Source organism: Metopolophium dirhodum, chromosome 3 (assembly GCF_019925205.1).
Source record: "Metopolophium dirhodum isolate CAU chromosome 3, ASM1992520v1, whole genome shotgun sequence".
Lineage (NCBI taxonomy): Eukaryota > Metazoa > Arthropoda > Insecta > Hemiptera > Aphididae > Metopolophium > Metopolophium dirhodum.
In genome coordinates, this window is record NC_083562.1 from 15,006,598 (window position 1) to 15,022,620 (window position 16,023).

General features: G+C 30.1%; 3 protein-coding genes across 3 annotated transcripts; 2 read left to right on the plus strand and 1 right to left on the minus strand.

Annotated features, from left to right (window-relative positions):
- The first annotated feature begins 584 nt into the window (after positions 1 to 584).
- Positions 585 to 6,284, plus strand: LOC132941286 (polypeptide N-acetylgalactosaminyltransferase 35A-like). Its single transcript, XM_061009278.1, has 11 exons — positions 585 to 1,239; positions 1,331 to 1,472; positions 1,559 to 1,725; positions 1,796 to 1,929; positions 2,229 to 2,473; positions 2,550 to 2,667; positions 2,816 to 2,968; positions 4,054 to 4,296; positions 4,363 to 4,464; positions 4,523 to 4,654; positions 6,020 to 6,284. Exons 1-11 carry the CDS (start codon positions 1,014 to 1,016, stop codon positions 6,152 to 6,154), a joined length of 1,797 nt encoding a protein of 598 aa, XP_060865261.1. The 5' UTR covers positions 585 to 1,013; the 3' UTR covers positions 6,155 to 6,284.
- Positions 6,285 to 8,666: 2,382 nt separating this feature from the next.
- On the plus strand, positions 8,667 to 11,053 carry LOC132941284 (heat shock protein 70 A1-like). The gene has a single exon (XM_061009276.1). It carries the CDS (start codon positions 8,961 to 8,963, stop codon positions 10,872 to 10,874), a length of 1,914 nt encoding a protein of 637 aa, XP_060865259.1. The 5' UTR covers positions 8,667 to 8,960; the 3' UTR covers positions 10,875 to 11,053.
- Positions 11,054 to 11,360: 307 nt separating this feature from the next.
- On the minus strand, positions 11,361 to 15,817 carry LOC132941285 (dual specificity protein kinase TTK-like). The gene is made up of 7 exons (XM_061009277.1): positions 15,681 to 15,817; positions 15,316 to 15,502; positions 13,344 to 14,244; positions 13,131 to 13,279; positions 12,872 to 13,029; positions 12,188 to 12,381; positions 11,361 to 12,120 (listed from the first exon to the last, which is right to left on the minus strand). Exons 2-7 carry the CDS (start codon positions 15,444 to 15,446, stop codon positions 11,824 to 11,826), a joined length of 1,830 nt encoding a protein of 609 aa, XP_060865260.1. The 5' UTR covers positions 15,447 to 15,502; positions 15,681 to 15,817; the 3' UTR covers positions 11,361 to 11,823.
- Between the last annotated feature and the right edge of the window lie 206 nt (positions 15,818 to 16,023).

Here is a 16,023-nt window from a genome sequence, read left to right on the forward strand (position 1 = left end):
CGTTAATAGGTTATATATAAATTACTTTATTCACAATAATATCATCAAATATACTTGGTAATATCATAGGGTGACTGACCGTTTTCGCTCAGAATCGTTTTTCTTATACAATGATATTATATCATTGAATTCAAATTTAACACCATCCATTACAGTGACCCACTTGTAACCTACCGTACAGCAGAGCGACATCCACTTATCCACCTTTTTGTTCATTCATCTACTAAATAATGATAAATAAAATATGTATAGTTTTTGTTTTTCTTAGATTCTGTACTTAGATAAATGGTAAAAATGCAATTTCTTAAAAAAAAATCGGTTTGATTGTTAGAATATAAAATATATTAGAAATTTGAACGAATAAACAGTGCTGTACGATATAACGAAAAAAAGGGAAATTCCCGGTACGTGGCAGCACGTTTAAATTCTAGAAATGTCGGACGTGGTTTTATCATCTCCCCTAAGAGCCTATGTTAAATGAAATATGATTCCCTTCTGTTTGTTCTGTGTTTGTGTAGTACAGAATGTTTTTGTTATCATTACTCTTTGTTATCTATTATACAAATATATTGTTGTATGATATTATACAATTACCATAACGGCATTACGTTAAAGTGTTAAACGTAATACGTTTACAATTTACGACTATTACGGAGGTTTATTGAGTCAACTACTATAAATCAAATATTGTAGTGTATATAAATTATTATTGCATATTTGCATATTTGCGTCGTTCGACAATCATTCAATCGCCAATTATGACATATTAAAAATTCAATCGACACTACTCGACCGTCTTTAATATGCAGTTTTTTCACCATAAATCTTAATAATATGATCTATGATCTCTTTAGACATATGGGTTGAAGTTAAAGTTCTTAATCACAGTTATTATTATTGATAACTGTTGTGTAGACTGGACTCTAAACCTACACATTTATATTTATTTAGTAATGTCATTTGAATTTAAAAATATTATAAATGTAATTGTTTTGTTGTAGTTTTAGTGGGTAATGAATTTTTTTCCCAAAAGTTTATTAGAAATGAACGGGTACAAATTTTTTTTATTTGGTTGCTTGTTTACATCTCTTACTTGGTCTCTAAGTTTGTATATGTATTGGAAACTTAACACCAGACCTGATAATTACTCAAATGTAAAACTTTTTCGAAAAGAGAATACTTTTGAGTATGTGAAAAAACAGAAATCTAAATACTTTAAGAATCATATGGATAAAAGTGGTTAGTGTACATGTTACTTATTTAATACTTATCTTAATTTTAATTATTTACCTATCAAATTCTTTGTTTATCAACATTATTATTTGTGTAGGTATTAATGATTTAGGAATTATTAAAACTGATGACGATATGGCCACCAGGGATAAAGGATACAAAGATCATGGTTTCAATGCTTTGGTTAGTTTGAGATTAGGTAATTATCGTGAGACTTTACCTGACACTAGGCATAAATTGTAAGTTAAAGTTGAGTTTGATTGAGTATAAAAAAGCAATTTATACATAATAAATTATAATATATTTTATACTTTATTTTTTACAGATGTTCAACAATAAAGTATGATCAAAACTTGCCAAGCGCTAGTATTATAATTTGTTTTTATAATGAGCACCCACAAGCTCTTTTTAGAACTATACAGTCAGTCATTAGACGTACACCAAAAAAACTTTTACATGAAGTTATATTAATAAACGATTATAGTGATTCGGGTTGGTAAAATCTAAAAGTATTTTTTTTTGACATTGTTTTGTATAATAATTTATTTCCCTTTTGTCTTAGAAAATCTTCACAAAATAGTAGACCAATACATAAATGATGAAATATTACAGGGTATAGTCCATCTTAAAAAAACCAATAAAAGAGAAGGACTTATTCGTGCAAGATTGTTTGGAGCTAATTTAGCCACTGGTCAAGTAATTAAATGAATAAATTATTAATTATTTAATTATTTAAATATTGTCTCTCTAACCACCTGCACTTTGAGCTATTAAACTTAGTTTAATCAATGATTTATATTCACAATTTTAAAATCGGTACATAAAACTATTGATCTGAATAAATTAAATATAGAAGAAGTCTGCATTGTATAATAATTATATCATAAAACCTTATTGTGTATTTTTTCAAAATTATCACAAACTAATTATAAAGTTTTAATATTTTCTTTACTTAAATAATTTTTAAGATTGATCAATTTGTTTTATTTAAACAGGTTTTAATATTTCTTGACAGTCACGTTGAAGTAAATACTGATTGGATTCAACCACTTTTGACAAGAGTTCGTGATAATCGCACACAAATTATTGCTCCTATTATTGATATTATTCAACCAGATACATTTGATTATAAATCATCTCCATTGGTCAGAGGAGGTTTCAATTGGGGATTACATTTTAAATGGGATAGTTTACCAAAAGGTACTCTAGTTACAGATAAAGATTTTGTGAAACCAATCAAGTAATATATTATTTACTATACAGTATACAATATAAAATTAATCTTCTATTATAATCCATATTTATTTTAATTGTAGGACACCTACAATTGCTGGAGGTTTATTTGCTGTGGATAGAGAGTACTTCAATGAAATTGGTCAATATGATTCCGGAATGAACATTTGGGGTGGAGAAAACTTGGAGTTATCATTTCGAGTAAGAAATAAATGATACCATGTCTATTCTAAATGATTTATAATGCATGAGTAAGTTATTTATCTTAGACATTTGAGTTGACCTATTTTATAATATTCTAATTATATAGAATAACTAAATATACATTGTTTTTATTTTTTATTTTTAGGTATGGATGTGTGGAGGATCTCTTTACATAGAACCATGTTCACGTGTTGGACATGTATTCCGTCAACATCGACCATACTCTGCTCCAAATAATGAAGACACAATGGCTAGAAATTCTTTGCGCCTTGCAAATGTCTGGATGGATGATTTTAAAGTGAGTTATTAATGCTTGATAGTGGTGTAATATTATGTTATCTAAAAAAAAATAAGTATGATATAATAATTTTATTTATTTCATCTTGGAACTCGTTATAAATAATATTGATTTTATAGATCAAAAGTTTATTTTAAATTATTTTGAAGATAATCTTCTATACTCGCTGCACAATAAGATCATGACCGGGCGGTTGACCGTTTTGCGTCTGTTGCATTTTGATTGGTTCCTCCCAACATCTGTTCACAATTATACAGCGCTGTTGCAAATATGAAATGAGTTCTATATTGTTTTATAAACACATACATGACTGTTGTAACGTGAATCGTTCCGTATATAAAAGTAGGAGTGGTCACAACGACGAGTGGTACTGTGGAGGAAGTTGTTTTGAATGCGCGACTGGTCATGATCTTATTGTGCGGTGAGTATGTACCAGAAGTCAGCAACTTACATGCCACATATGACCCACATAGTAATTTTATATTGAACTAGCACGTTAAATATATAATTTGTGTAAAAATCACAAACTAAGATAGTATGAATTGGAAACTGCGGATTAAAACACTTGTTTGTAGATACATTGTTGAATTAATACAACCAACGGTATTGAACTTAAACAAACTAAATTTAATATGACAATACATTTTTATTTAAAATAAAATAAGGTATAATCAAATTGTGGCCCATGAAAAATTTATAATTATTTTTGGCCTTCGACATCAAAAAAGCCACAACTCAGCCTAAGTATTAACTATGTATGTGTGTAGATATGTGAGTGTACATATAAACGTATAATATTGTGACAATGATAATAAATATACCTTCTCAAAACTCAATAACCAAGTATATGTATCTGTATATCCCACAGTAAATATATTAGATAAACTATACAGTTTTATTAAACCAAAATTATTGCAGATCACATATTATATAATAATAATCATATAGATATTATAAATCATTTATATAACTATGATCAAAATTTATAAGTAGATATTTTTTTTTTTTTTATATATTACATTTTGTACAGTTACCATACTTATTATACTTTTCTGTTAATGATTTAACAAGATACTATTTTACAGAAATTCTTCATTAGTAAACGAATGGATCTACTGCGCTTAGACTATGGCGATGTGTCTGAAAGAAAAGCTTTACGTACTAAACTGGGATGCAACAATTTTGAATGGTACTTAGAAAATGTATATCCTGAAATGTTATTACCAACTGATGAAGCTGATCGCCTTAATAAAAAGTTAGAAAATGTTGACAAACCCATTTTTCAACCATGGAATAAACGAATTCGTAACTACACTGCAAAATTTTTAGTAAATACCTATTTTAATTTTAATTTTTATGGTATAAATGTATAACTATTATTCTGTTGAACTTAGATTAATTTAAGCAATACAAATTTGTGCATTCATCCAATAAAAGGACACCAAACTAAAAATAGTAAATTAGTTCTTAGATCTTGTATTCGCAATAAAGAACAGGTTGTTACTTTAACTTAACTAAAACTACTGATTTTTAAAATTTTGGAAATTATTTTAGATATGGTATGAAACAGATAAAGAAGAATTAGTTTTATCAAAACTCTTATGTTTGGACAGTGCATCAGGCAATCCAGTTATAGGAAAATGCAGTGAAACTGGAAGTTCTCAGCGTTGGAAACACACAGATGATGTAAATTTATAATTTATAAATCATTAACATTTAAAAAACAAAATCTATTGAAACTAAACTCTGTCTCACGAGAGAAAGTTACCATGTCTTGACAAAAAACAGTCAGTGGCTGCAATAACTTTAATGTGAATAGTCATATACTCATATGTTGGTAATGGTCAAGCTATAGAGTAACATGTTAATGCCCAGCAGCAGCAGTTTTGATTGCTTAGTCTTAAAACACAAAACGGTTCCATTCTTTCAAGAGACAAAATATGCAAACAATTTATAGACCTATACTCTATTCAAAATAAGAAATGCATAAGGTTATATATACAGGGTGATTTACCAAGCATGCTCACCCCCATTTTTTCCTTTAATTATAATTTATTTAAATTCTGATTTTTGGAATTTTCAAGTATAGTCAGACCATATTTTCAAATTCTTGAATTTTTTTGTACCACCTAAGAAATGGTCATGTGGCGATACAAACTTCTGTTTTTAAAGTAAGAACCCCCCTCCCCTTTACTGAAACTATTAAGTGGATAATTTTTTTTGAAAAATTTGAATGAACTGTTTCTTAGTTATTAAAATGTTTGTATTAAAAAGGTTATAAATAAATATAAAATAGACGTAAAACTGGATCTAGTATTTATTATAATTGGGTAATTTTTACAAATTATTTATATTAATGACTACTTTTTATTCTTAGAAAGTTAGAACACAAAGTTGAATAAATCAAAAACTAATTGTACAAAAAATTATGATTCTGATACGTCAAAAATGACAGAAAAATTATCCACTATATAATTTACAGTTAAAAAATGGTGTTCTCATTTGAAAAATACAAGTTTTTATCTTCACAGGATATTACTAAAGTAGAACAAAAAAAATCTCAAGATTTTGAAAATATGGTTTTTAACATATATTTAAAAATTCCAAAAATCAGATTTTGAATAACTTAATTATTGAAGAAAAAAGAAGTTGCATGCTTGGGGAATCTCCTGTATAATGTATGTATGTATGTATGTATATAATGTATATACCTACAAGGCTACAAAATTAATATACTTCATACTCTATTAAAACTAACTTGCTTTTAACAATTTTTATTACTTAGTAGTTATGCTATATTTTTACGTTTATGAAATCTACTAAAAGAAAATGTAATAAGTATTTTTCTAAAATAACAATAAGTTCGGTGTTTTTATTTTGAAATGTGCCCATGTATAAAAATTCTCTGAAAGAGTAACCACAAAAAACCATTGTAAAACTAATATATTTCTATATTTTTTTTTGCTTGGAATCTAAATTATAATAACTATTTCTTAAACATCTTGTTAGTTGATACTTTTAAGAATATTGTTTTATTTTTGTTTTTTATAGAAGGGAACTGCATTTTATAATTTAGCAGCTGGAACATGTCTAAGTGTAAATGAGAAAAGGATAAATGCAGAAGTTGTAATGAACATATGCAATAATGAAAGCTCATACAATAAATGGAATTTAGTTATTGTATAATTTAAAATACTTTGAGAATATTATTGGATGCGTTGTATTGTAATTAACTTATAACAGTATTATCATATCTTGAATCGATCTATAGCCATAAAAACAAATTTTATAAAGTTTAATAAAGTATAATATAATATTTAATGTATAATTTATATTTATGTATAAAGTGAAACTATTTATAAAATATATCTATAAACTAGCTGATCCCATGCACTTTGTTACACGTTAAATGTACAAACTGTATATGACTCAAACTTTGTTCAATGCGTTATTTAATATTCGGTGTATGATGTTCTAGATTTATCTTAACTTTTCTGTTGCCCGGAATAAAAATTCTAATTCGCAGCAGTATATTATCAGGTAGGCAATCTACCTGCGGTAGATCGCGGACCCTGTGCTGTTTTGTACATAAGTGTATGATTTAACTCTAAAGTATCAAAGTTATACCAAGTTTGTCGTTTTTACTTAATTACACCTACGGTGGATTAATATAATCAATTATTACAAAATCCTAACCTAACCTAACTAAAATCCGATGAATAAAAAAAACCAAATTTAATCCTTTTTAAATTAGCGTATCTTCTTCCCAGAGGTCTAATCTACACACAAACATTCTTTTTTATGTATATATTTTGACAAAAAATAATAATACAAATCAACAAACATGCCCTATTAACTAATAGCAACCAATATATAATACACTATTATTATTTTTATTTTTATTTTTTTCTGGACAACCCTTATCACTTAGGGGTATGAAAAATAGATAGTAGCTGATTCTCAGACCTACTGAATATGCATATAAAATTTTATGAAAATCGTTGAATTAAATTGTTGACCATTTGCAGCATTATTTTTAATTATTTCTGTTGCTCCGAACGATGTCATTTTGAAACAAGAATTGAATGTTCGAATTGACTTCAGGAACAGGTTAGAATCTGGATCCGTACCGATAAGTAAACCGTGGGTGCTGTTTCAATTTCCGGTAGTTGCACTTTTCCTGACACATACCGGTTATGCCCTTACCAACACATTTTGCGATTCATTTTTATATTATAGATAAATCATTGGAAAATTCATAATAATGAAAAATATGGTAATATCTATTTAGAATATTTAGACCTATATAGCTAAAGCATAATATGGCAATTTTGATCAGAGTATTTTTAATTAATAAATTAAAAGAATACAATTAGGTGTATGTGATAATGCTTTACAATTTATTATTCTAATCATACTTAAAAAAAAAAGATAAAATAAGGTGTTAAAAAAAATGTATTTATTAATTCCCTGTGTCTATTGAACTGTTGTGTTCCACCAAGAACGGTTATCTCTCCCATACTTTTCATTATACAATTATATATTATTATAGTATTAATCATTTACTTTCTTTAGAAATCCGAATAAATTGCTTTGCAGTTTGCAGATGATACTATTATGTTATTTTCAAGTTATTCTTGATCTTGTTTCTTAGTTATTAAAATTTTTGTATTAAAAAGGTTTTAAATAAATATAAAATAGACGTAAACAGGGATCTAGTATTTATTATAAATGGGTTATTTTTACAAATTATTTATATTAACGACTACCTTTTATTCTTATAAAGTTAGAACACGAAGTTAAAGAAATCAAAATCTAATCGTACGAATAATTATGATTCTGATACGTCAAAAATGAATACTTTGTATTCTTAAAATTATTAAATTGAAATAAAATCAACTTATGTGGGATTTTGTAGGTATTTTCAAGCCTACTCCACCTACTCACAAACAAAAATGTTATAAACTTAATATAAATATGTACCCATCATACTTAAATCTCAAATAAACTAAATAAGTCAACAATTTAAAAAATCTATAAATAGTAGGTAGTACTGTAGTAGATACAATAATAATTGGAAATTCATACCATAATATAATGTCTAGTAAATACTAATACGCACATTTGTTGGAAATTTCAACTAGAATATGCAATTATACATTTTTTTTTTTTGAAATAAACCAAAATCTATTTTGTCAAAAACTTTTTACTTTTGACTGTCCAAAGTACCAACGTCCAACCACTAATAACCAGATCCAATTTTCTAAGAAAAACAACTTTTTATAATTAAAAACCAAAACAACCATTGTCATATCTCTTCGGTCAGAATCGAATATGAAATTAAAAAAATTAACATAGTTTAGCATCGTTTACCCAATGGGGGTACCTTACACCAATATAAAAATTCCTACACATAGGGAATATAAAAAGAAAAATAGCTGATTTTGAGTAAGCACTAAGCAAACTCGGTGTAAATAACGAGAAATACGGAGAAAATTCACGAATGTTCTATAAACAGTAATACAATCATTGTCGTATATTAGTATTATATATAGGTATAATATACATATAGTAATAGTAGTGAAAACTACAATTTGTGCCACAGCCATTGAAGTAGGGGGGCCACAGCAGCGCTCGTGAATCGTATCGAACCTTCTCGAACGTTCGGTCGGATATATAAGCGTTAACAGCTCGCTGCCCGGCTTCAGTTAAAAATTTGAATTCGAAGCATTAGTGCGGTACCAGTGCAATTCGTCGAACGAGACACACATGTAATATTATACGTACATTTTTACGTAGCTTTCAGTGTTATACGCAAATATTTTCCACTGCGGTTTCAAACACAAAGTGATTTTAAATCGTTATCGAATTGTGGTATTACTACAGTATTATATTGTACGTTGTGTACCTACGTATACGTTATTTTAGTTTTGTTTATTAAATTTATTTTCGTATTAATTGTGCGTGAATAAAATCGACAACTATTGGCGAAATGGTTGGAAGAACAGCGATCGGTATCGACCTGGGTACCACCTATTCCTGTGTGGGTATCTGGCAACACGGAAAAGTAGAAGTCATCGCCAACGATCAAGGTAACAGAACCACCCCGAGTTATGTGGCGTTCACAGACACCGAACGGTTGATCGGCGACGCGGCCAAGAACCAGGTGGCAATGAATCCCGTCAATACGGTATTCGACGCCAAACGTTTGATCGGCCGTCGTTTCGACGACGATAAGACGCAAGCGGACATTAAACACTGGCCGTTCAAGGTGGTGGACGACTGCGGGAAGCCTAAAATCCAAGTGGAATTCAAAGGCGAGCGGAAAGTGTTCGCTCCAGAAGAAATCAGTTCGATGGTGCTGACGAAAATGAAGGAGACGGCGGAAGCGTACTTGGGCCGTGACGTGACGGACGCTGTCATCACGGTGCCGGCGTACTTCAACGATTCGCAGAGACAAGCGACCAAGGACGCAGGCGTCATAGCCGGTCTGAACGTAATGCGAATAATCAACGAACCGACAGCTGCGGCTTTGGCGTACGGTCTGGACAAGAACCTGAAAGGAGAGAAGAACGTGTTGATATTTGATTTGGGCGGTGGCACGTTTGACGTGTCCGTCCTGCAGATCGACGAGGGCTCCATATTCGAAGTGAAGTCAACGGCGGGTGACACGCACTTGGGTGGCGAAGACTTCGACAACCGGCTGGTGTGTCATTTGGCCGAAGAGTTCAAGAGAAAATCCAAAAAGGACGTACACACCAATCCGAGAGCGTTGAGACGGTTGAGAACGGCCGCCGAACGGGCTAAGAGAACGTTATCGTCTAGCTCGGAGGCCACAATAGAGATTGACGCTCTGATGGAAGGTATCGATTTCTACACCCGAGTGTCCCGAGCCCGTTTCGAGGAGCTGTGCGCAGATCTGTTTAGATCGACTCTGCAGCCAGTGGAGAAGGCATTGGCGGACGCCAAGATGGACAAGGGAGACATTCACGACGTGGTGCTCGTGGGTGGTTCGACGAGGATCCCGAAGATCCAGAGTCTCCTTCAAAACTATTTCTGCGGCAAACCGCTCAACCTGTCCATCAACCCCGACGAAGCGGTAGCCTACGGTGCCGCGGTACAGGCGGCCATTCTCAGTGGCGACACGAGTTCTGCGATTCAAGACGTTTTGCTCGTCGACGTCACCCCCCTGTCGCTAGGAATCGAGACTGCCGGCGGCGTGATGACCAAAATCGTCGAGCGCAATTCCACGATACCGTGCAAACAGACGCAAACGTTCACCACGTACGCGGACAACCAACCGGCCGTTACCATCCAGGTGTTCGAAGGGGAAAGGGCCATGACTAAGGACAACAATATGTTGGGAACGTTCGACCTGACCGGCATACCTCCGGCGCCCAGGGGCGTACCCAAGATCGAGGTGACTTTTGATATGGACGCCAACGGCATTTTGAACGTGTCGGCCAAGGAAAACAGCTCTGGGCGCTCCAAGAACATCGTCATCAAGAACGACAAGGGGCGCCTGTCTCAGGCCGAAATCGATCGTATGCTCAGCGATGCCGAACGGTACAAAGAAGAGGACGAACGACAAAAAGTCAAGATCGCGGCCAAGAACCAGTTGGAGAGCTACGTGTTTGGTGTCAAACAAGCGTTAGACGAGGCCGGCGATAAGTTGACCGAATCGGAGAGGAATACCGGCAAACGGGAATGCGACGCTGTCGTCCAGTGGTTGGACAACAATCAGTTGGCGGACAAGGAAGAGTACGAGTACAAACTAAAGGAAATACAAAAGAGCTGCTCGGCTCTCATGATGAAGATACACGGTGCAGGACAAGCAGGCGACGTGCCTCCCGGTGCTCATGGTTTCCCAGGTCCTAGAGGGCCTACCGTCGAAGAAGTCGATTAATTCCATTAACAATGTAAACTTATTATATATGTACATACTGTTGTTAATTACATCCTATATTTTGTTTTTTACTGTAAGATATATTCTCTAGATTTAAGCTTAAGACTGATTTTTATATTTTAATATTTATGTAAGCACCCAAGTTTTCACAAAATATACATATTTTATATTTATATAAAGATATATGACAATTTTTTGCATGGCTATCGTGAGCATAATGGACATAATATTTGATTGCGGTTTTCGGCAATGACTTGCCAACTTGGTCTGTAATTCATAATAATTAATGTGTGTGCAAGTTGTTAATTTATTTATTCTCCCATCGTAGTGTTACATTGATAAAATTATTTAAAAGCGTGGGGTGACTTCGGACACGAAAATTACGATGCCCAGGCCCCAGATTATACTATTTTATTAATAAAATAAATTTACAATTTACTTTTCAATGTAACAGTTTATTAGAGACTTTAAAGTTTGGTTTCATAGTTGTTAGTTTATGTTTGAAAAGTAAATAAAGTTTAATTTTAAGTTAACATTTTTAAAAAATTAAAAATAATAATTCACAAATAATATATATCTAGTTTATTTTTGTATTTATTTTAATGAAATCAAATAAGTGTCTGAAGTCACCCCAATTTATATTAATTTTAAAGAAAGGAATCTATAATACAGTAATATCTATGAATCATAATATATTGAATACTTTTGTTACTTACCAAGTTTATTATTACCTATATGTCTTATGCTTGAACTTAATTTAATACAATTTAAATGTGTACAGACAATAAAAAGTTGAAACCATTTACATATAATAATTATTAATTAAATAACATATTATATGTATTAGTATTGGTTTATTTTAGATCAATACACAGAATAAAAACAAAACAAATGTTTGAAAAGTTTAGATAAACATAAAATTACATTATTAAAACAACAAAAAAAGTATTTAATTTTGTACTGTCATAGGTTTAAATACTGTATCTTCAATAAGCTTCAACAAATCAATGACATAAGGTCTGGCTTTCACATTTTTTATCAAACATAACTGCATTGTTTGCTGAAGTACTGATGGTACACCTTCAGTAAATACTTTACTATGACTGGGAAAATTAATATTTTGCTTAGATTCAGCAATGGACTGCAACTTTTGCCAAGTGTTTGTCAAATGTGAATATGGAGTCTTACCATAAACCAGACTATATAATATACATCCTAATGACCATACATCTGATTTTTGATTTATCTATATAAAAATAAATGTTATCAAATATATTTCATTGGTGTTATTTATATATAGCTTGTCATCTCACTTTATGTCCTTCAAAATTAGAGCCCCCACTTCTTATACATTCTGGACTCATATAGTTCCAAGTTCCAGTAGTCACATCCTTCAATACACTTGTCATGTCACCTTGTATTTTTGATGCAATACCAAAGTCTATTAATTTTAAACGACCACTAACTAGAAGGAAATTTGCAGGTTTGAGATCTGAATGGATAACACCTATTGAAAAATTAAAATGAAATTAGTTTATTTTATAATTAACTCTTATAGCATACTTGTATTAGTATGTACTTTTATATGTATACTAATTTTAAATTAAATGGTTATTGATTTCCTATAAATGTTTTGTTGGTATATATAGCCGTATTATCTGAACACAAATGTTTGTAGATGGCTCAAACTATACTAAACAATTTATCAGAAAATGATTAGGACTTGAATAATATTTTTTCTGTGTCTTAGTACATATAATTGTTTGTGAATTATTTAATTTTTTCTAATTTTGAATATTATAATTTGTGATTAAAAATGAGAAAACAGTGTGAAAATAAAATATAATATTTTTATAATATCTAAACTTAATATTAAATATATATGTTTTTTAAAATATTTGGTTATAAAATGTCCATTAAACGCATACAAATATAATTTGATAGTACCCAAAAACAAATTGTCAAATAAGTATTATAAAATTTAATTTATCATTTACCTTTAGCATGTATCTCACTAACAGTGGTCAACATTTCTGTCCAATAGTACATAATCATGTGAACTGACATATTTTTTGTACTACGGATGAGTTTTGAAAGATCTGTATCACCTTTTTCCATTACCATGTAAAGAATCTTTTCTTTGATAGTATACTGACTGAAGTAATTAATTTTCAAGTGGTTATTTAAATTTAATTTACTTGATAAATTACAGATACTGAATTATAAGATAAAAAAAATATACAAATTATTATCTACCTGTCATATAAACGTATAACACTTTCACAGTCTTGCAAATTTTGTAACAAACTGACTTCGTTTAAGTATCCTTTAGCTATAATATTTTCAACTTCAGATAAGTCTACCTTTTTTATTGCCATTACTTGATTAGTTTCTGGATGTAAAACCTAATTAAATTAAACAATTAATTAATAAAATATAAACAAAACAAGGCATAGGTAGGTGAGATACCTCGTATACAGTACTAGATCCGCCATGTCCCAGTGTATTAAGTATAGTATACTTGATTCCTTTAACAGATATAAAGTTATCATTGGCACATTTAATACACACACTACCTGGTAAATTAATTTGCTGTTTAAGATCTTCATCTTGAACAGATACAGTAGGATTGATACATGTAGAAGTTTTAGCACAGACAACAAAATTATTACATTTAGCTATAGGAGTTAGTTCTGGTATACTGGTGTTCTGGTATTTAGGATGAGCATCTAAAGGTTGGCATTCTAACTGTTCTGTTGACAAGGAAGAATCAACTAAAGAATTAGAATTGTTTTTAGAAAAAGACAAAAATGATGATTTTGGTATAGAAGTTGTTTCTCTGACACTATGATACAAACTAGTATCATAATTGGACTTTGATGTTTCAGGTGAAGTATAACATGTATCATCATTTATAACAACTGGTGATTTGCTTGCAATTTCCTTAACATTTTCTTCTACATCAATTGAACAAGAAGTTGTACTAATATTACTTTGAGTCAATATTATAGATTCTAGATTATTCAGTTCTTCTTTTGGCTGTTCTGGTAAATTTTCTTTGTTATAATATAATGACCTCTTGGTACTTAATGGAAGAGCGGGTTTGAAATTTAATTTACGAACAGTATTCCTGTTTAAGTTGGTAAATGTATCACTTGGAGTTTCTATACTACAATGACTTTGAGCTTTAATTGCTGGACGAACAAATGGAGTATTTTGTACTAAATCAAGTTTTTCTAAACTATGAACTAATTTTTTAGGTGTGTGTACTTGAAATGAACTTCCCAAATCTGCGTCTGCTGTTTTATTTTCAAATAATGCCCGGTTATCATTATTATGTTTTAAAGATCTGGCTTTTTGTCCCAAACGACTAAAATAAATAATTAAATAATTAAAATAAAATTAATAATTAAATATGTTCGAAGTTCCTAGTTGATGAACAGAAATTTCATAGTATCATAAGACATAAATATTTCAAATAATTGATTTAGAAAATAGAAGTACATTTTGATAATAATTATTAAAATTTATAAATGTTCAAAAGCTCAGTGTTTTGTCAGTCAACATAAATTTTAAAATGGAGGGTTGACCCTTGCCAGTATAAGATTTAGTAATATCACAAAATAGATGAGTAGTACATATTTTTCACCTATTCTGTGATAATATGCACAATGTTTATACTTTGTTAGATTTCAAGAACTTTTTTTCTGATTATTATTAGGTATATTATAAAAGCTAAATTACATATAATTTTAAATATTTTATTAGATTACCTAAGCCAAAATTTAAAATAAGAGAAACCTCAGGTGGCGACTAAATTTTGTTTGGATTGGTCAGTTTCACCCCCAACAATCAGTTTTTGTCATCAGCTATTATTTCCAATGATCAGCTGCAGCCTAAAATTTACTTTACTGTGTTAATATTAAAAATGTAAGCTAGGTGGTTAAAATAATAAAATGCCGCTCCCGTGATCGCAGCATTTGAGGTATGTTAGCCTACCCATTGCCAACACTGTGTGCAGACGCTCAATCTGAGCTTCTGAGGTTAATTTTATTAGATATGGAGTATCTGAAGATACAATAAGTATCTTCTATATAAATTATGAACTATTCAATTTATAGAGCTATTTTATATAAATATTTTTAAATTATTAATTTTCATTGAGGACAAACAATATGAGACACTTTTATAATGATATATTATACATTTATACTGCCAAAATGGCTTAAAACAATAGTAACAAATCTCAATGGACTAAAATAAGTAGGTACCTAATGTTTGGGGTAATGTTTTGGGGAAAATCTTTGTTTGAAAATTCAATAAATCAGTTAATAATTAGGTATATAAGATTAGTAAATTCATTATCATTATAATAATATAGATTTGAATACCTACATCATAATATAATTATATATCCAATACATATGTACCATAAACATACCTTGTGATAGGTTTTCTTGGTCTAGAATATTTTATTTGTAATAAAGGACATGTAATATAATTATCAGTTTCTCCATCGTTTTCTTCGATATTATTATTGTAGAATTTTGATCCCATATTACGGTTCATCATAATATTATCATAATCAATTGAAAAAATGATATTCACTTTATAGTTTCGTTTAAATTCTGGAAATGGAAAAATATCTTAACAATGTATTTAACGTGATAATTAAAAAGCCAAAATTTTGAATAACATAGCCATCGAATAGAGAAATTAGATAGGTAGCTACATAAGAACTAAGAAATATTTTAATAGACGACTATAAACGGTAATAATATTATAATAATATAATTTGATACCTACATAATACTACACAATTGACAATAATACAATATCAATAATCACTTATAATCAGTGAGTAAGAAATGATAAATGATGCATTTTTAACTTCAGCATTTAACTATAATTATTAAATGTAAATACTAAATAGGTACACACTACACGATTATATTAATTGACAATAATCCAATATCAATAATCACTTATAATCAGTGAGTGCGAAATGATAAATGATACATTTTTAACTTCAGCATTAATTAGCTATAATTATTTAATGTAAACACGAAATACACGATTATTATTATTATTATTATTATTATATTTGGTATTGTTTGATCAGTACTGTGTGATAAGATTATTATGACAA